The sequence below is a fragment of the Phodopus roborovskii genome, unplaced genomic scaffold, assembly GCF_943737965.1.
Source record: "Phodopus roborovskii unplaced genomic scaffold, PHOROB, whole genome shotgun sequence".
Lineage (NCBI taxonomy): Eukaryota > Metazoa > Chordata > Mammalia > Rodentia > Cricetidae > Phodopus > Phodopus roborovskii.
In genome coordinates this window covers 4,974,994-4,995,193 of record NW_026126525.1, presented here as the reverse complement: position 1 = coordinate 4,995,193, position 20,200 = coordinate 4,974,994, and the positions used below count along the sequence as shown (strand labels likewise).

Below are 20,200 nucleotides of genomic sequence, written 5' to 3'. Positions count from 1 at the left end.
CCAACCCCCATAGTGTGCCACTGAGCTACTCCTTAAGGTGGGTGCTGGGATCCAAACCAGGCCCTGTGCTCACTCAGCAAGGGCCTTGTTGCCTGAGCCATTTTCCAACCTCCAGAATTTCTTTAACTGAGTCTAAAATTACTGTCTAAAATTCAACAACACTTTACCATTTTGTATTTGTGTTATTTTAAAGTGTTTATGACCACGGGATTTCTGCTAATTCTGTCTTACCCTGCACTGCATGCCTTGGTAATTTGAATTATAAAACTTATGGAAGTGCAGGAAATGTTCAGTTTCATCCAGGTTACTGTGTGAAATGCTGTACCCTGACAGTGCTTCACCAGCATCTTCTACGCCCCATAGAAAGAGATGTCTTCTCCATCGCATCCTGAGAGCACAGGCACAAGAATGCTCTGAAGGCTTCTGTGCTGTTATCTTACATGATGACCCCTGATTTCTTTCTGCTTGATGCTGTTCTTTGGTACCGAACTGATGAGCATTTCTCCTGTGGAGTCACAGCCCATCATTCTAACACCTCTGGCCTCCTCATGGAGCAAAGGCAGTCAGAGTTCCCTTGTTTGTGTTGGGTGATAGCCACTCTGAGGACATAAAGGGAGACTCAGATTCAACTTAGTCTCTCCTCCTTTACCCTCAAACGTGGTCAGTCCTGTGATTCGTGTGTGTGTGTGTGTGTGTGTGTGTGTGTGTGTGTGAATCCCAGTTCCCTCTCCCTCCCTCCCTCCCCCCTCCCTCTCTCTTACCCTCTCTGCCCCCTCACATGCACCCTGACCACCCTCCCCTCCCATCCCCCACCCCCAATTCCACATGTAGGGCAGTGCCATCCAGGTGGGGTCATGTAGATCTGTCAGGTCATGTGAAGTAGGGACAAGGGTTTCTCTCCTGTCTCTAGGTTAAGGCAGTTATCCCTCTATGGGGGATGTGTCTGCAAGGTCCTTTTGTGCACCAGGGATACATCCTGGTTCCACTGTCTGAGGTCCTGTAGACTGCTCAGTTCTTCTGTGGGACCTGAGTCAGTCCCATGCTGGCTTCCCAGCTATCAGTCTGGGGGCCCATTAGCTGCTCCTTGTACAGGTCAGCTGCCTCTATGTGTTTCTGCAGCCTGGAGTCCAGATGCAGAGGGAGAGGGCAAGATTGCATCTCTATGGAGATCACCCACTGGATGACTGTAAGCACTTTGATAGCTCAGATGGGATGGACAGGGACTCTGGCAGAATATTGAGTGTTACAGCTCAGATGGAAAGATATTCTGGCACCTGGGAGCCAAGGAATACCACAGTTACAGTAAGCTTAGCAGCTTACAAACTGCTTCAGGGAAGGCTTCTCCAGTGTGTCAGCTGTATCCTGGCAGGATGGCTCCAGTCCCACAGGAGGGTGCAGAGTAGCAACTTCACCCAAACCTCATTCAAGAGATTTATTGTAGGGGGGAAGAATCCAGGAGAGTAGCTGTCCTCTGCCACCCTGGCAGAGGGCAGCCAGGCAGCCTGAACAGCCACAAGCTGAACAGACACAGGGTTTTATAGGGCTTCTTAGGGGGTAGAGTTTTCCTAGGAAGATTTCCAGGGTGAGGATTGGTCAGATTTCAATCCCTGAGTCCAGACTGCCTAGATCTCATGCTCAGGGATTGGTTGGTTTTCTGCACAGGTTTAGGGTCAGGTTTGGCTCTGGTTTCAGGGCTAAAGTATGTTTCTTTCACTGGTCCTTTTTAGCCTTTTGGCTCTAACTTTAGGACCAGGGGCAAAATGTGTTTCTTTGGCACTGGTGTCAGGGTCAGGGTGCATTTCTTTGGTTCTGGTTTCAGGGCCAAAGTGTGTTTCTTTGGCTCTGCTCAGGGTGTGTTTCTTTACTTGGCCCTTTTCCCTTACACTGTCTGCTTTGACACTGTCTTCTGGAGACAGCAAAGGTGCCAGGGGCTCAGGCCCATGACTTCTTGCTTCAAACACAATCACAAGTCGAGGCCTTCAGAATTCTGACTAAACACCGATTGGGTTCCTGTCAACCCTCTCATTAGGCTGAGTTCAGAGCAGCCTACAGGCCTTGAGGAAATGATCACATTGCTGGTTTATTATAAAGTATCTTAATGGACTTCTGACAAAACAGTCAATGAGATACAGAGTGAGGTCTGCAATGTCCCAAGTGTTAGATTATGTCCCTGTGGAGTTGTAGTCACCTTCCTCCTGGGATGTGGATGAATTCTTGTTCCCTTTCTGGTCTACTGTTTTCACCTTCCAAAATCCTTTGTGCCTCATCTTTGGAGATTCAGAAGGCTTCATGACAGGACTGTGAGCAGATAAACAGGTCAGATCTGATGCTGGGATGCTGAGCTAGGAAACCCAGTGTGGCTGTCTCTTCAGACAGTGCCCCTTCCTCCTGGGATACCATAGGGATTTTCTCAAATGGGGGTCTTCTGGTCCCCTTCCTGGCAAGATGGAGTAGAGTATTTCTGTATGGCCAGCTTTAGGACAGGAGGCTAAAGGAAAATTTGAGTATACTTTTAGTTTCTGTGGCCTACCTAAGAGAAGAAAAAGTCGAGTGTCCGTGGCCTGCCTTAGAGAGACAAAAAGGACTGCATGAAAGGAGAGCAGGCGAAGGCAGTGAGGAAGAGTTTGCTTTTTGAAGTCTGCTTCTGAGGCCTCCCCTGGCCCAGCATTAATCTAGTCTTTGAGAAAATACATATTTTTGGAGGTAAGCCTGGAATTATGGTTGAAAATGGAAAAATCTGTCACAGTATCATAAACATATTAAAATAAATTATTTTATAAAGCAATGTTTTCCTGTTGTTTTATTTTTAAGCTGATGGAACAAAGATAAGCTATCTTATCGAAAGCATGATTCTGATTTTAATAGTTCCTGTTCCCAGTCATTTCTGTGACCTAGTTCACAGATACAGCTTTGCATTAAAAATCAGATCTGTTTCATTGTGTGTGTGTGTGTGTGTGCATACATGTGAGTTGTATAAATGCATACACATGTGTGTGCATTAGTCCAGTGCTCTGTAATAATGATGCTGAATTCCCAGGTGTCAGTCAGACCCCTCCTCGGGAATGACCTTGTATTATGAAGCAACAATAGCAAGCGCTAGCTAGCAGCTATTTACTGAGCATGCACTGTGCTATGCACCACTCTCAGCAATGAAACAATCACTAATACATTCTTACGGTTTTGCTTGGGACTGTTTTGTAAATGAAGAACCCGAGGCGTAGAGAGATAATATGAGCCCAGGCCTTGTCCTTACCTACACAGTGTAATGAGGGAGTAGTTCTCAAAACCAGAAACATAGATTGTATAACACCGTTGATGAGAGATGTTATGAAAACCAGAACAGTAGCTGGTCTAACAGTTTAATCTCAGGTAATTACTCTGTATAGAGTACATGGCTGTTTCTGTACAACATATAGTTTGAAGCCTTCTTTTATTGTAATAGACTTATTGTAGAGACTTGAGTTTGAAGAGGTGAGTGTGCTCCAAGGGGTGTCCATCAGACATTACCCCATCCAAGTGTGCTATAAGGAGTGTGTCCATCAGGTAGGTGAGTGTGCTCCGAGGGGTGGGATCATTAGCCAGGTAGGTGAGTGTGTTCCGAGGGGTGTTTGCAGGTAGGTAAGCTTCATGTCTCAGTGTCTTCTGGGGACATGTGGCAGTATCAGCACAGTAGCTGCTGATGACAGCTGTGGGTGGAGAGCAGACCTGGACAGCTAAGTGTGGGAGGGAGGCTGTCATGACAGAGTGGTCTGCTCCAGGGTGCTGCTAATGCCACAGAAACCTGAAAGCTCCAGGGAGGCCTGCTGGTGCTCCTGGACTTTGTATTGCCGTTCTCTGAGAACCCACACACTTCCTGTCCACCTCTGCTCCAGGCTGGTAGATGGACTTTCTCTAAACCCCTGCTCCCCATCAGATGACAGATCCTGCCTGCTCTTCAGTCTGCCTCCGGGCCCTCACCCTTGACTTCAGTAAGCTGCATGACCATGCAAGTTCTCAATGACTCATAATGCTTGTGACTCTAGGAAAATAATTAAAACATGTCATTAACTTTTGAACAAAACTGATTTACTGGTTATATTCACAGCCTGACTGATTTGGTCAGTGTGTAACCACTTAAAATGATTGCTTTTATTTTTGGCTGTCCTGGGGATTGAAACAGGGCCTCAGGTGTGCCATGCTACTCTACCACTGAAGTAGATGATTGCTAAGGAACCCGGTGTACACCATCCACTCGGTTGTAGCAGAAGTGATTTCCTGCTCTCTGTTGTGTGCTGTGTTTTAACTGAGTACTTCAACTCTGAAAGGCGGTGTTTGATTGTGGGAGGGTGTGGTTTCAAGTGTTTCTCAGAATTCACATGTGGAAGCGCAGCCTCGGGGGAAGCAGGGCTGAGAGGAGCCCCTGTGAGTAGGTGCATGCCACTGACATACGTGGGAGTGGGTGCAGTTATCACACAGGTACGCTTGTTATGAAAGTGACTTTTCTTGGTGGCTTGCCCTTGGCCTCTACCGTAGGATGAAACAGCTGCACCCCCAGGTGCAGGGCCACACCCTGGCCCTGGACTCCCAGCCTCCAGGACTGTAAGAAGTAAATCTCTGTTCCTCATAAATGAACCAGCTTCAGGTGTCATGTTACACTAGCAGAAAGAGGACTAAAGACCCAGTGCCGCTCGACAATCACAGCACGGGCAAATATTTGTCTTCTAACTTTGTAGTTTTGGAAAGTCTGGAGATTAAATTCAATAAAATGTGGCTGAGACTGGGGGCTCCCACTGTTTCCCAGGAAGGAGAGAGGAAGAGAAGAAAAACATACTGTTTTACAGAGGAAGCACTGGCAGTTCATGCAGTGGTCGTGAGGATACCTGGAGAGGAAGGAGGCATAGAAGGGGGATGGGCTGCACACAACTGTGCACACGGCTCATGGGAGGGGAAGCCGGAGACTCACCGGGTACATTGTTTTGTCCTCACTTCATGATGCTGGTGAATGAGCCCCTAAGAGAAGACTGTGCAATAAGAATATGTCCAAACCAACAGATGTACAAGCTGTGACACTGTGGCTTCTGCAAAAGATCGTAGCTCCTCAGCTACTGAACCTGAAGATCCTGAAGATATAAATAGATGAGTCTGTGAGTCTGTCTAGGACACGGAAAAGAAAGCAACAGAGGGACGAGTCAGCAGAGAAAATGAGGTCATTGGGGTGGGAAGAAATTAAATTTTAGAAATGAAGAACTCAGTGAAGCCAATAAAAACAGTGGAAAAGCATGGCCAATAGGCTTAGCCAAACAAGAAAGAACGTCAGGGATAGAGAGGGCAGGGCCAAACACCAGTAAAGAAAAGAAAATAAATACCATGGGCACAATGTCCACGACCTCTGGGTTCCACACAGAAATGAGACCTAAGAATACACGTGATAGAAGAAGGAACCAAGGTCAACACAGGAGAGAAAAATATTCAATAAAATTTCAACAGAAAACCCCTTATCTGGAAGAAGCAGACGAAGAGAAGAACTTCTCTATGGCATAGTCTAGTCAAAATATCAAAAAATATTTTTAAATGCTAAAAATTGTAGAGGAAAAACAGCTTGGAAAAGTTAAACATACGAAAATATTAGGTCCCATCATTCACCTAAAGGGTATATTCCAAAACCCAAAAGTAAGTAACTGTCAACCAAGATTGCTGTTCCCAGCAAAGCACCTTTTAAATGATGGAGACACAAGAACAGTTCAGAACTAAGGCAGTTCATGACCCCTGAGCCAGTGCTGCAGAAGAGACATGATTAGAATATAATAAAAACCTTTTGAAAAGAACTACCATGTGGCTGACCCAGCTCTCTCACCTCTGGGATATGCTTCTAGGACACAGATGGGTCCACATGGATGCTACTGCCCCACTGTCCACAGTAGGCATGATATGGATGTCATCGACAGATAAGTGATCAGGAAGATGTGGTGCACACTCACTGAGAATTTTATATAGCTGCAAAGAATAAAATTGTAATATTTGCAGGAAAATGGATGGAACCAGAGATCATTGCATTATGTGAAATTAGCCAGATTCAGAATAATGTGGAATCCGGCTTTAAGTTTGTGTGTGTCAGAGTGGTTGTGTGTATGTGAATGTCTCTGTATGTGTGTGTACCCATAGGGAGACCATGAAAGATGAGGAGGTGGTGTCAAGGGAATTGGATAGTGGAACAGGAGGACTAGTAGGGTACATGTGATATGAAAGGGACAAGGAATATTTTGGGGGGAGGTGACCAGCCTGTTGTGGGGGGGAGTGCAAAGGGCTCTCGAGAGGACAGATAAAAATTAAGTATAATATATATGCATAAACAGCAGTATAGCATAGTGATACCCATTAATTTGGATGCCAGTAAAAGTTTTCTCTTTCTTAGAAGTGGCTAAATTGAGTGTGCTTCTTCAGGGTTCAGAATGTGATGCGGGGACTGTACTTATGAGACAATGAGAAGAGAGTACATGTCTTCTTAGTGTTTCTGGTTCTCAGCTGCTGTTGTTTCCTGCTCAGACTAGACATGGACGGCATGTAAATGCTGGAAGCTTCCATCTAGGGCCCGGCTTCTGGTACCTATAGGGAAGGCTCAATATGATTACAGTTTCGTGCAGACAGGAGAGGATTATCATCATAGGCTGCTTTAAGGACCTGTATTCACCTCTGCCTGGCTTTGTGACTTAGCCCAGTTCCCTAATCCACTCATTAATCTGCAGAGAGTTATGTCTTCAAAAACTAAACAGAACCTGCCAGTTGTATTTTCTGACTGTACACTGATTTTTAGTTCAGGCCTGAAGTTCAAAGACTAATGATTGTACATATTTTACTACACAGTGGAAGGAAATAGGGTAGAGAAATTTATTTTGAGTACCTTGAGGAAAACCTGGGAAACTAGCAAAAAGCTGTTTGGTTTTAATGATGTTGACTTTGAGACTCCTTGAGTACAGAGATGGCCTTAAAGAATGATTCGACAAAGATGTGTCTAAACTATGCAGGGTGGGGGTTGAGGGTGTGGCTTAGAGGTGAAGTGCCTGTCTAGTATGCATGGGTCTTCTGTGTGTGAGCCCCAGCACCATACACTGGCACACTTACATACTTATGTGTACAAAAAATAAAATCAGCCACATAATGTAGAAGGATGGTTGAAAGTAAGAATTATAGTCAGTATTTTATAAGGAGATGACATCAGCTATGAGTTCTGTTGGAAAATAGGGAAGGACCTGTGCCTCGAATAAAATGCATGAACTAGACTAAATTGAACCAAAATATATTGTGATACAAACTAAATGTTATGCTGTAGCTAATAAAAGCCTCACATGATGGTTAACTTTGTCCATTTGGTTTGATTGACAAACACTCAGCATTAATTAGCTACACTGGTGTGTGTCTGCAATGGTGGTTACAGGCGGCATGGCAGAGCAGGGAGACCCACCCTGAGCATGGGCAGCTCGGTCCCTTTGGCTGGAGCTCTGCACTGAATGAAAAGAGGAAAGGGAAGAGGGCTGTAGGGCACTGGCATTCTGCTTCCTAATTATTGCCTGTGGCCACGCCCCTCCCCATTTGCTTTTTGTCAGATATATTGTTTGTAGTGACAACTAGTGAAAATGTTTTTAAATTTTTTAAAACTTATTGTGTATGTGCACATATATCCACCAACCACAGCACTGGTGTGTGGAGGTCAGAGGGTAACTTTCTCAACTCTGTTCCGAGTTTCACCTTCACCAGCCCTGCACAGCAAGCCCCTTTCTCTGCTGAACCCCTGCTGGCCCTGAGAATCTTTTTTACCTTTATGCTTTATACTTTTATTAAACTGTTGGTTGGCTCAGTATCTCATCAAATATTTGCTGAGCAAATACTCTATACAAGATGCATTTATATTTTGTTGCCATGTCCCTCAACAGTGAGATAAAGGAGGAATCAGTGTGTGAAGAATAATCTCAGTATTCAAATACTCTTAGAATTCTTACAATACGAATCCAGCACATGTCACTGAGGGCCTTGGGTTTTTATGAAGATTGCTAGTGAAATTCTCGGAGGATGTGTTGACTCAGGGGGACATAGGAGAAGAGGTTGGAATCCCTGGGAGCCTTCAACTTTGTGGGTCCTAAAGCATGTGTGATGAAAATTTCTAATATCTTAAAGGAAAACAGCAGTGGGTTTGGACCCAGGATTCCCCATATACAGTTGCTTTCAGAGTCTGTGCAGCAGGACCTTGGTGCTGCACAGGCTGGCCTCATAGTCCTGGGTTTAAGTGCTTTTCCCATCATTGCATCCCAAGGGATGTGACACTGAACCCAGCCTTACGGGTTCTATCATGACTGACAAGTGACAGCCCATGTACTAGAATCTGTCTTTTTTTTTTTTTTTTTTGTATAGTGTCTGCCAGCGTTGTAACTCATGGCATGGTCAAATAAACACAAGGACCACCCCAGAGTATATTGCTGGGCACATTGGCCCCAAAGCAGAGAGGTCAGGGAGATCTGTCCCCAGCATAGCAGGAGTCAGCCCTTGGTGGCAGCTGGGATGCTCTGCCCTCAGAAACAAACCCTGAGTTTCCGTATGGCAGCTGTCCTGTCAGTGCCACCATCTTAAATGAGGCATATTTTTTATCGTCTACTCTAAAACCCCAAGTCTTCTTTCCCAAGACTCCAGCCTCCTGGTCCTCACAAAATCCCTGTTGGCACATCCCGCCCCGCTCCCACAGCCAGGCCGACTGCCTCACTCCCCGCCCTCACGACTTCTCACATTCTTTCTTTAGCTGACATGATGTAAAGTCTCAACTGTTGCTCTTATTACATAAAATGAAATAAGATCTTCTTAAAGCACAGGTAGGAAAACTTCCCAACTCTGGGAATTCAGTACTGAAACCACTCATAGCAGAACTTGAAAATGGCATTATTAATACTAACACTATTAATGCTGATGTTATTTACTAATGCTGATGTTGTTAATGCTGAAGTGGTTAATACTTTCTTTGCAGGTGGAAGAACTGGTGGATCCGAGGGATTCTCACCCTGACCATGATCTCTCTCTTCTTCCTGATCATCTACATGGGGTCCTTCATGCTTATGCTTCTGGTACGTGATTGACACTTTCTTGGCCGCCCTGGTTCCCCAGCCTCATACGTGTCATTGAAATAATGTGTGTGTATGATAATAAAAGGTAACTCAGGACTTGGCAACTGCAAACTCAGTTTCTTGAAGCAATTTCTAGTTCATGAAATGACCTAGACCAATCTTTACCACCTGCACAGTTCTTCTGCAGCATGGACCAAGTGTGTGTGTGTGTTAATACTGGGCATCTGTGTATCCAGTGCCTTGCAGAGCATTAAGTGTGGCAGAACTGCATGTAACACTTCCATCTGTTTATATCTGACTTGATCCCTATCTTCAAGGAACTTAGTATGACAGCAGAAACAGTCAGAGGACTAAATAGTGGTAAGTCTTCATGACAGGCAATGTTTTAAGCACAAGGGTAGAGAGGCATGCCACCTGGTCTGAAACAGGGAAAACAAAAGGCTTACAGAAAGTCAGTGCCTAAGCTTGATCCTGAAGATTCCACAGAGAAAGCAAGGTGGATTTCAAGCTGGATACCCCAGTGTCAATCAAGGCAGGGGTCAATGAGAGAAGGTGGGACTTCCTATATAGGATCTGAGTTGACCTAGGGATGAGACTGAAGAGCTGAGTAGACATCATTCTGGGAGAGTTAGACATTATGTATGGGAAGCCAAGTCATGAGGGCAAACAGACAAACTAAGCTCTTACTTCAAGGTGACTGGCATGTACCAGAGATTACAGTAGCACTGGGGTATGTTAATGGTGATGCCTTAGAACACATCCCCATCTTTGTTTTGATGATGCTTGCTATTTATGCTGTAAAGAACTGCTTTGCTGCTTCTAATTACAAACTGTAGCCTTTGAAATAAAGATTAGTACTGTGAGAGCAGAAAAGGAGTTGGCAAACCTTCTGGAAGCATTGTGCAATGCGTGTGAGCTTCCATCTCAAGGTTGAATAGGAGTCAGGTGGAGGGAGGAGTTGAGTGGAGGTGTGGGAGCCAGGAGAAATCCATTCCTTCAACAGATTTAGCAGCTGTTTCCAGGTATTGGCTTAGCAATGAATGGTGACAACCATTCCTGGGGGCACACACAGTGTCCTTCATTACTGTTATGTGTTGAGAAGGTGACAAGCTCTCTAGATAAAACTGCTCACTCCCCTGGCAGTCACTACCACTCCCACCAGGCACCTGCTCTGCCAGGGCACACTTGTGTACCAGGCGGCTGTGCCGGACTCTCCCTTTTACTCTGTTGCTTTCGTCATCTCACCTCAGCCCATTCAGCCTCTCCCGTGTTCACCTCCGTCTCCTGCCTACCAGAGAATGTGGATGTGTCTACCCATCTTACTGTCTTCCACTCCTTCCTGTGTCCTGTTGAGAGTGGATACAATTGTCAGCAACATGGTGTGGCTTTTCCTCTTATTAAAAAACACTTAAAAATAAACTTAGTCACAATAAAAAATGTCATCAGCTCATGTCATGGGCTGATGCTCCAAAGAAGGATTGAGAACGGTTTTAGAGGCGTTCACCCCGCTGTATTATCCACCCAGCCTTGAACTTTTTATGTAGGCCAGGCTGGCCTCAAACTTCAGCCTCTACGGTGCTGGGATTACAGCTGTGTGCACTATGCTCAGTTGGAACCTGAGTTTTAAAAGAGAATCACAGCCTGCCTAAAGTACTTAGGATTTCTTTACCTTTCCTGCTATCCAATGGAATTTGAAGCATTGTGTTATTTAAATCACCATTTTTAAACATTCAGATTATGTTCTGTTTCTTTAATAAGAAGTCTTTGATTTTGAACATGCTGGAGCACAAATAAGTTCTGATTTCATAAATCAAATTGTTTTCTTAAACTAGATCCCTAAAGTGAATATAGGCATTTTTATTTGCATAACCCATAGCTGACACTCAACATGGCCAAATGCCATGTTCTGTCTCCCAGCTGTCCTGCATAAGCCTGTTGTTATTCCAGGCTCTCTTTGCTGCTCAACATTCCCTCCTTCCCTTCTTTTATGGTTTAATGTCCCCTAAAAAGGCTCCTAAGTCGAAGGATTGGTTCCCACCTGATTCTAATCATTGAGTGTGATTAGATGGCCAGGGGTCTGACCTCACCAGGGATTCCATCTGCTGGACTTATCAGGATGTGTGGAACTTGCACAGATGGGACACCTGGGGGGGGGAACTCAGGGCATCGTGTTGGGGCTGTATCTTGTCCTTGTCTCTTGTCCCACTCTGGGCCTCCTGGCCTCCTTCCTCTAGGCCCCCTGCCCCCATCTCAATGTTCTTCTGCATCATCACAGACCCACAAAACTCTGAATTAAAACCTTTGATGTTGTTTTTGCAGATAACACATTCCTAGTTTCCATCTTCGCTGAATCTAGTCTCTCAAGTGCCCTGTGACACTCTGCTGGTTCCGTCATGTCATCCAGCCTGAACTACTGTCTGCTTTGGCCACCTCCCCAGTTAATGCTTAGTATCCCCCATTGACCCAAATAGTCACATCTTCTCCTGTCATCCCTCTCCTACCGTGCACCACTGGCTCAGCTCTCTGTCCGCTCCCACACCCATGTATTCTGACTGCTCTGAAGGACTTAACACACAGCCTAACGTGCCCCAGTCATCTGCAGCTGTGACTGCCTGTTCGTGTTCTTTGGTGGTGTCGCTGCCCGTCCATCTCCCACCACAGGTGTGTGTGGTTATTTCCACATGGCATTAGAGTTACATGCTTCTTCACAGACTGCTCTCCCTCCCTCCATTCCTCCCGCCCCCCCTTCCCTCAGTGATTAGTGAAGTGGGCCGCTAAAGAACTGACTCTTGCTTTTAAGGCTTTTACACATTAATTCAGCCAGTGTTTACTGCTACCAGTATCAGTGGCATGACGTATCAATATCAATGAAATCTCCCAGTCCTTAATAATAATATAAATACATTCTAAAGATTTTTAACTATAATGTTTAGAATTCCTTATTTTTGGTTTTCTGAGACATTCTGTGTTCTCCTTTCGAGTTGTAAGGTAATCACACAGATAGCATAGATAACTGTTAAATAAAGCCCCCTTCTCTCCTCTCAGTAGAATGGGGTAAAGTGCTGAGTGGCTGTGTTCATAGAGATTGCCGCACTGCATTTGATATTTTAAAAGCCCTTTGTTCTGTAAATGTGTGGTTTGCCATTTTGTCTTAACACTGAACTTTGTCCCCATTCTGTGATTATTTTTGTGAAAATACCATTTTATTTTATATTTACACAAAGATTATTTGAAGAGTGACCTTTATATATCCTTTGTTTTTATAACACTAATGACTTTTGCTACCAATACTTTCTTGTACTTTGGTATAATACTTCTTTATTATATGTCTAAGGGGAACATTTACTTTTTTATAGTCCATGGTTGACATATAATAAATATTTGGTGGCAGAGTAGCTTAAAATATCCTGAATGGCTGGTTTGAGAAGGCTAATCTCTCTCTCTCCCTTTCTCTCTCTCTCTCCTTCCCTTCCTCCCTCTCCCTCTCTCTCATGTGTATATTTGTGTGTGCTTGCATGCCTGTGCACTTGTGTGTGTGCACTTTCCTGTGTGCTGTTGAGTGTCTGTCTCTTTTGAGGCAGGACCTCTCATTAAGCCTAGAGCTTGACACTCTGGCAGCTGTCTGGCCGTGAGCCCTGGGATGTGTCTGTGTCTGCCCCAACCCTTTCCTGAGTGCTAGGGTTTGAACTTCTTGCTTGTGCAGTGTGTCACGGTATTCACTGACTCATTTCCCCAAACCATAAGAAATGTTTAAAAAAAAAGAAAAAGAAAAATACACCTTCAAACATGAGTTTTGAAACGTTTTTCAACGAAAAACCAAATAGCAGTATTTTAGATTCTAAGCTGGAAATTGATCCGTTATAATCTTTGATTTTTAAACTCCTTAAGCTTATAAAAGTCTTATTTTTGTACAAGATTATAAAATCTCAAGCCCTTGGGCGTGCTGTTTAGAGGAAGGAAAATAATCTATTGTGTTCATAAAGACTGTCCCTTCTGACTCAGAGGATTCGTTGTGTGTGCTGTTTGAGTCTTGGAATCGGCCACGTTTAAGTAAGATGTTGCACTTCACTTAGATCCATGGGTTTATCCCTGGGAAGGGCTATGAGCAGAACATCAACTCATGGATACAAGCACACCTTGCATACAAAACTACAACTCTATTGTCTAGGCAGTGTGGCCATGTCTAGAAGGCTGATGATGACTGTGTTCACACTGACCAGAGCTATTGATGGCTGTAGGACAGTCTGCTCAGTTGTGGGAAGGTAAAGTGGGAGGGAGATGCTGCTGTAATTATTTGTCCTGGACATCATCTTTTCCTTTTTTTTTTTTTTTTTTTTTTTTTGTATGGTTTCACTGTTTGGCTATGGCTGGCCTGGAACTCACTGTGTAGCAACCAGGAGACCACTGACCTCACAGTGCCTCTGCCTCCTGTATGCTTAAGACTAAAGGTCCATGCTACAATGTATAAGTGTGCTCAACTTGTGGTTAAAGACTCCTGGAGACACTCACACTTCTCTAAGCCAGCCTTTTCCCATCGGAACCTAAGAGATGGGAAAATGGGACCTGGGCATGCCACACCTGCAATTGCCACACAGGAGGCTGAGGCCAGTCTGCCCTATTGTGTGAGGCCCTGTCTCAGAAAAGATTATCCATCTTGAGAAATGGTGGATACATGGTTATAAATAATAAAAATAAATGGATAAGGCCCACCCAACTGCCCAAGGATTGGCTATGCCTGGCTTCTCCTGGGAAGATCTCAGGCCTTCATGTAAACAGGCGTCGTTTCTGTAGAGGGAGTGAGTACTGCCTCTTTGCTATTGCCATTTAGAATAATCACAAATTGGTAGATTAAGATTTTCTAAAACACACATGGCTAGATGTTGCTTGTAAGTTACACAGGACAGATCACATGACCTCATTGTTTTACTTTTAGGTTCTGGGCATCCAAGTGAAATGCTTCCATGAGATTATCACCATTGGATACAGAGTCTATCACTCCTATGACCTCCCGTGGTTTAGAACACTGAGTTGGTGAGTGCCCGTGAAATTGCTCTAGATATGCAAATCTGATTCACTTCTGAAGTTTGTAATTGTAGGATGGGTTTGGAGGAAGAGGAACACACTGTAACTGAATTTGTAAAGAAGAAAATAACCTTTGCTCTTCCTCCTCCATACAACCTTCCTCACGCTTGCACTTCAGTCTTTATAATAACACCTAATTAATGATTACCCTCTCTGATCATAATTTTATAAACAGCTTTCTTAACTTTGTTCCCAGTTGACAAGGGATTATAAAATATTTGATATGTACATATATGTGTAAACTTTGGCTTCATGTATTTTTGAAACATTTCAGGCACTCATCCCTTTTAAGACCCTGAGTAGGAAACATGGTGCTATAATAGAGATCCTAGTCAGCCTACATGGTCATGCCTTTAAGGATGTTATTCCATTAACATCCTCCAGGAAGCTGTTGTCTTCCTAAGATGGCTGTGTCTCACTTTTGGACTTAAATATTCTATGTACTTCCTACCTGAGTATGATGACTCATGCCTCCAACCCTAGTTCTGGGATCCAAACCACAGCAACTTGCTCAATTACCAATTGTTTGTGGCAGGAGGACCGTGAGGTCAAGGCCAGCCTGAGAGGTCAACCAGCCTGAGATATATAGTAAGATCCTGGAGATGGGGAAAGTATGGGGTAGGTGTTGATATTGACAAGAGGTAATTTTCTCTTAGCAGTTTTCTCCATTTCTCTTAAAATACATGGGAAACACAGACACGCCAATGAAATATACATACAGGAAATACATATACCTAATATGGGAAACACACATGGGCTTGCACACATGCATGCACGTGTGAGCACATACACTAAATCAAAATAAGAGTCACTAACTTGGAGCCCTTCTAGGCATTGAGAAGAACTGGGAAAGACATCAGAACAGGGCAGGAGGGGAAGATTCTCGGCCACCTCTTTCTCCTGTCCCTCTTAACTTGCTTAGTAGATGGGGTTGTGTCCTCCAACATGAGAACATTGAGCATCCAGGAGTTAATTTTTATTATAAACTCAGCACTGTGTGTATGTGTGTGCCCACGGATGTTTGTGCATCTGTCCATTCATTATAAACTCAATACTGTGTGTTTATATGTTCACGGCGTGTGTATCTGTCTGTTCATTATAAATTCACCGTGTATGTGTGTTCATGGTGTGTGTGTATCTGTCTGCTGTATTTTGACATTGTTGTCTCTGATACTATATTTTGAGTTAAATACATGAATTATCTTTGGTGCATTGCTGGTTGCTGTTGGCTGATAGGATTGGAATTAAGTTTAAAATGAGAAAACAGCATTTTGGTGGAGAGTATTTGGAATTAACCACCCAAATTTGATTTTGATCTTAGTATTACCATCAAAATGCAAAGAATAATTCTGTAACATTTGAGGGGGAAAACAACATTCAGACCAAGCTAATGGGTTTAAATTGCAGGTACTTTCTACTTTGTGTGAACTATTTCTTCTACGGAGAGACAGTGGCGGACTATTTTGCTACATTTGTTCAGAGGGAGGAGCAGCTGCAGTTCCTCATTCGCTACCACAGGTTTATATCCTTCGCCCTCTACCTGGCAGGTAACTTGAGGTCGGTCTGTACCAGTGTCCAGCTAGTGTTTCCTGTGTTTATTTTTACTTAGGCTATTTAAGTGCATTTGTGTTTTGTTTTGTTTTTGTTTTTTCTTTTTCTTTTTTTTTTTCTGTTGCATTTTATTCCAGGCTCTCTTTTACTTCTCATGTATAAACTATTTCTTCCATTGTGGTCTTAAGTAGCTTTTATTTTCTAGTGGTAATTTACAAATATATATTTATAATTGTTTCTAGAGAATAAGGTTTCTTCCAAGAGCAGTGGTTCTCAAGCTTCCTAGTGCTGCTACCCTTTAATACACATCCATGTAGTCTAAACATCATAAAGTAAAATAAGTAAGTCTTTAAAAGTTACTGATGTGTTTACAGAAGGTGCATTTTTATTCCTGCTCTCGCAGTTTGGGGGTAGTCGGTCCACTTGAATTCTAGGCAGCTGGAAGGAGTGGGCCATGAAGAGATGGCAGTGAGTGACACCTGCTGAAAGGTTACTGCACAGTTCTGTGGTGTGAGGCGCAGGGCTGTCTGTCTGTCAGTACACATCCCTGCACTGTATCTTCTTTGAATGAAGAGTCAGTTCTGAGGTGGAATTTTTCCTCAGGAGATAGGACTGCGCCTTCTTGGTGTTTAAAACGTTAGTGGAGTTAGCAGGAAATAGTTCTCTAGTGGCTTCTGGCCTCTTCTCTGGGTTTGTTCATTTTGTGGCTTCTAGTGGGGCTCAGATTGAGGGTCCCACATGTCCTAGGTAAGTGCTATATCTCCAGTCTGTCTTCTGTCATCAAGCCTGGCAATTCTGCTTTATGTCATGTTAGTATAATTACTTAGTAATAATAATGTTAAAATAGAAATCATTTGTGCTATTTATTGTTTTTAAAAACCAGTTTCCAGAGAATTATAGTGTAAACAGCATTCCCGCCCCACTCCTCTTTGATGCTTTCTGTTTGTACCTAATGCACTGATTTCTTTATTTTTGGCATTATTATTTTTTTAATTTTACCTACTAACCCCATTGTCTCCCAACCCAGCTGTCCATACCTCAGAGGGGATAAGGCCTTCCTTGGGGAGTCAACAAAGTGTGTCATACCAAGTTGAGGCAGGACCAAGACCCTCCCCCCCCCCTGTATCAAGGCTGAGAAGGTATCCCACCATAGGGAATGGGCTCCAAAAAGCCAGTTCGTGCACTCGGGATAGGTCCTGATGCCACTGCCAGGGGCCCTTGATGTCCATATTTCCTGTGGGTCTATCTAGCTCATGTGTGCCGGTAGTACTTTTGTTTGTTTTGTTTTTAAATGTCCATATAAATCAAATCAGAGACTGTGTCTTTTACCATGTTTAATAGAGGTCCCTGGGCCCCTCTTCCTGTGGACTAGCTGTTCAGAGTCCCTGCCTTCATGATTTAGTTCTTTCCTGGGTCCCCCAGCTTCTTGGACATCTTCCCACCCTGCAGAAACAGGGTCTCTAGCAGCATCCTATGAAATGCTGCAGAGGAGAATGCTCTGTGTTCAGAAATTCTTGGGTCTCTTTAGTCTGTCCTTGAGACTGATGGTCATGACGATTTGTGCCTGCCATTGGCTCTTCACGTGATGCTTGTCTTGCCCCCATTGACCTTTCGTGTTGGTGTTAGTGAATGCCTTTAGTTCGCCCTGCGGTCTCAGCACTGCAGTAGTTTAGTTACTCATAGCTCCTGCAGTTGAGTTTTGCATTGATTTCCTCCCATTCTCTCTGTTGTGATTGGCCATCGTCATTTCTTTCAGTGACATTCCAGTGGACTGCCAGGGCTGAATAGGCTTTAACCTGGGTTTGCATTCTTCTCATGTCTTCACATAGCCCCTGGGTTTCTCCGTCCTGTGGGCTGTCAGGGATAGCCATCTCTTCTATCACAGGGCCTAACGTCACTGGGGTCTGAGTAGTGTGGGAGGGCTGTACCTGCGCCTGCTGCCGACTGGGACCTGCTCCTTCATGGGCTGCTGGAGGAATGAGAGGCATGCTAAGATTCTGAAACAGTCTTGTTAAAGATAGAATGTTTTTAAAAATACATACTTTATATGCCATAGTAAGCATTCACAAAGACAAAGAAGCATTCAGTAAGATCATCTTGATGCCATAGAGTCTTACTTCTGGTCTCCAAGGGCTTGCAGAAGTTATTCTAGAAATTCCAGAAACTTTCTGAGTATTCAGGCTTGTACATTCCTGTCTTCCCTCACTTATTTTCTTAGGCAGATGAGAGCCGATTATTCTATGACCCATCATTTCTAGTTAATGTAGCTTCAGGTGGGTGTATAGTAACATATCTGTCTGTGGTTGTATGCGATTGCAGTTTGCAGTCCAGATGGGTCCAGAGCCTGCCATTTCCTTCCCTTCCTCCCTCTGCTAATGACTGTAGCTCAGGCTTGAGAATAGCTTCTGTTGAGCAGAGACTGATGTGAATCAATTTTCTTGTTTCTTTCCATATATCCTATATCTCATTTCCCAACTAACTCCCCTCCAGTGATTTTTTTGTGCATTAAAGATTTAGCATCTCATAAAATAACTGTTGTTTTTTTCCAAATGATGCACTGATTTCTGCCACAGACACATTTTACCACAGAATAATAGGCTCAGGAGTCACATAAGCTCATTTGAAAGTCACCAGTTTTTTTGTATTTTTTTTTTTTTTTTTTTAACAAACATCCAAGTGCTTCCCAATGCTAGAGCCTAAGTGTGGCAGCCCGGAGAGCATTAGGGGAAATGATGGATAACCCCATCCAGTGTGTCAAGCCTATGAGTCTCAGGTCCACCAATTCATGGCAGAAACTAACTGAACAGGATTAACAGGCACAAGAAGAAGGGCTAGACCACTGCAGAAACCTTGAAGAAGAGGTATCTTCCTCTGAGAAGGGCTGAACTACCATGGAAACCATTCTGGGACCAAGTGGGAACCAGCTAGCTGAGTCAGGAACAGAGCTGAGATGATGGCATGTCCAAGCCTGGAAAGTATATATACATGTGTCTTGAGAAGCTGGTTTTGTCATAGGAAGGGTTTGGACTTCTTCCAGGGAAGCCACATGGGGCTTCCATATCAAGAGAAGATGAAAGCAAATCTGTGATTAAGTGAGAAATGGGAGAGTTGGGAGTAGTTGGCAGGGAGAGTAGTGAGGAGGTGGAGCCTGGGCCCTGTGGCTTTACATACAGCACCAAGGGGTTATACAGTTAAACAGTCAACAGTTGGCTGGTCCTTGGAACCCAGCCTCTATTTTATGACAGTCTATGAAAATTGCTCTGTGTCCTGGTTAGTGACTTACAATGTACTTTTTAATTGAGATCTTTGTTAATCCACATGTAGTTGTAAGAATTAACATTTCCCTTTTGCATTTTCCCCAGAGTTTACCAGTGTAGCTTTCTGGAAGACTCTTATATCATCCTAGAAGATATGAGAGTCTTCCAGAATCGAAAACACACACACACACACACACACACACACACACACACACACACACACACACACACACACACACCAGCAGCAGCAGCTTAGAGTGAGCTGGGAGCTATTAGGTACAAGTATGAAACTCTCACTGTGTGCGGCTCTCACTGTGTGCGGCTCTCACTGTGTGCGGCTCTCACTGTGTGTGGCTCCTACTGTGTGCTCCTACTGTGTGTGGCTCTCACTGTGTGCTCTCACTGTGTGCAGCTCTCAGTTAATTCCTGGCATTGGCAGCTGAGTCTGGCAGCACGTTTCCCTCTGTATTTGCTGAATGATGAGAAGGCTGAGGACATGTGGATTCACACACTCTGTGCTTGTGAGTGCTGCCTGCTTTGCTTGATGTCTTGTTGTGAGTCTTTACATTGTTAACAACACTGTGAGTAGTCTGACTGGTGGAGCTGGACTTTGAGACGGTATAAGGAGATAGGGAGCATGCTGTGCTCACTTGTTGGTACTGTTCACATGATAGTATGAAAGGGCGCTTGAAATGCTAGTTTTATTGCCATGACCAAAGGACTTTGGAAAGTGTATGTCTTAGCTGATATTAAAAATATTCCATTGACATTAAATTTTATTGAAATAAAATGTAGGTGTGTCTGAGCCTCTCCCCCTCATCAGAAGCCATGAAGTTCAAAGACTTGCTTCCTGTCACACAGAGAGACTCACTGAGTAGGATTTAGAAGTTGTACTGACATTTATATAGTCTTGTCACAAAGTGACTTTGACTAATAAGCAAAGAAAAAAGTCTGAAAATAACATGTTTCTTCAGAGACTGGATTTGCAGAAAAAAGAACGTCTCCCATACTTGGTGACTTGGGCTTGGGCCATTTAGTTGGGAATGAGAGCAAGCTTGCCTTCCTTTCAAGTTCTGTAATGGTGGGTTGATGGGTTGATGCAGTTGGGGTGTTTGACACTAAAGAAGGTCAGCAACTACAGTCATGCATATTATTTTAGCCAATGATTGTTTTCCTTATATTTATATGCCTTTGGCAGCTTTTCTTTTACAATTCAGTTAATATGAC

At 43.8% G+C, this 20,200-nt stretch overlaps 1 protein-coding gene across 1 annotated transcript in view; it reads left to right on the top strand.

The window, feature by feature from the left end:
• Cds1 (CDP-diacylglycerol synthase 1) overlaps positions 1–20,200 on the top strand; it is a 59,147-nt gene that overhangs the window by 16,996 nt on the left and 21,951 nt on the right. The window contains exons 3-5 of the mRNA XM_051198643.1: positions 8,987–9,083; positions 14,017–14,114; positions 15,573–15,712. Coding sequence (XP_051054600.1) covers positions 8,987–9,083; positions 14,017–14,114; positions 15,573–15,712 — 335 coding nt within the window. The remainder of the gene's footprint in view (positions 1–8,986; positions 9,084–14,016; positions 14,115–15,572; positions 15,713–20,200) is intronic.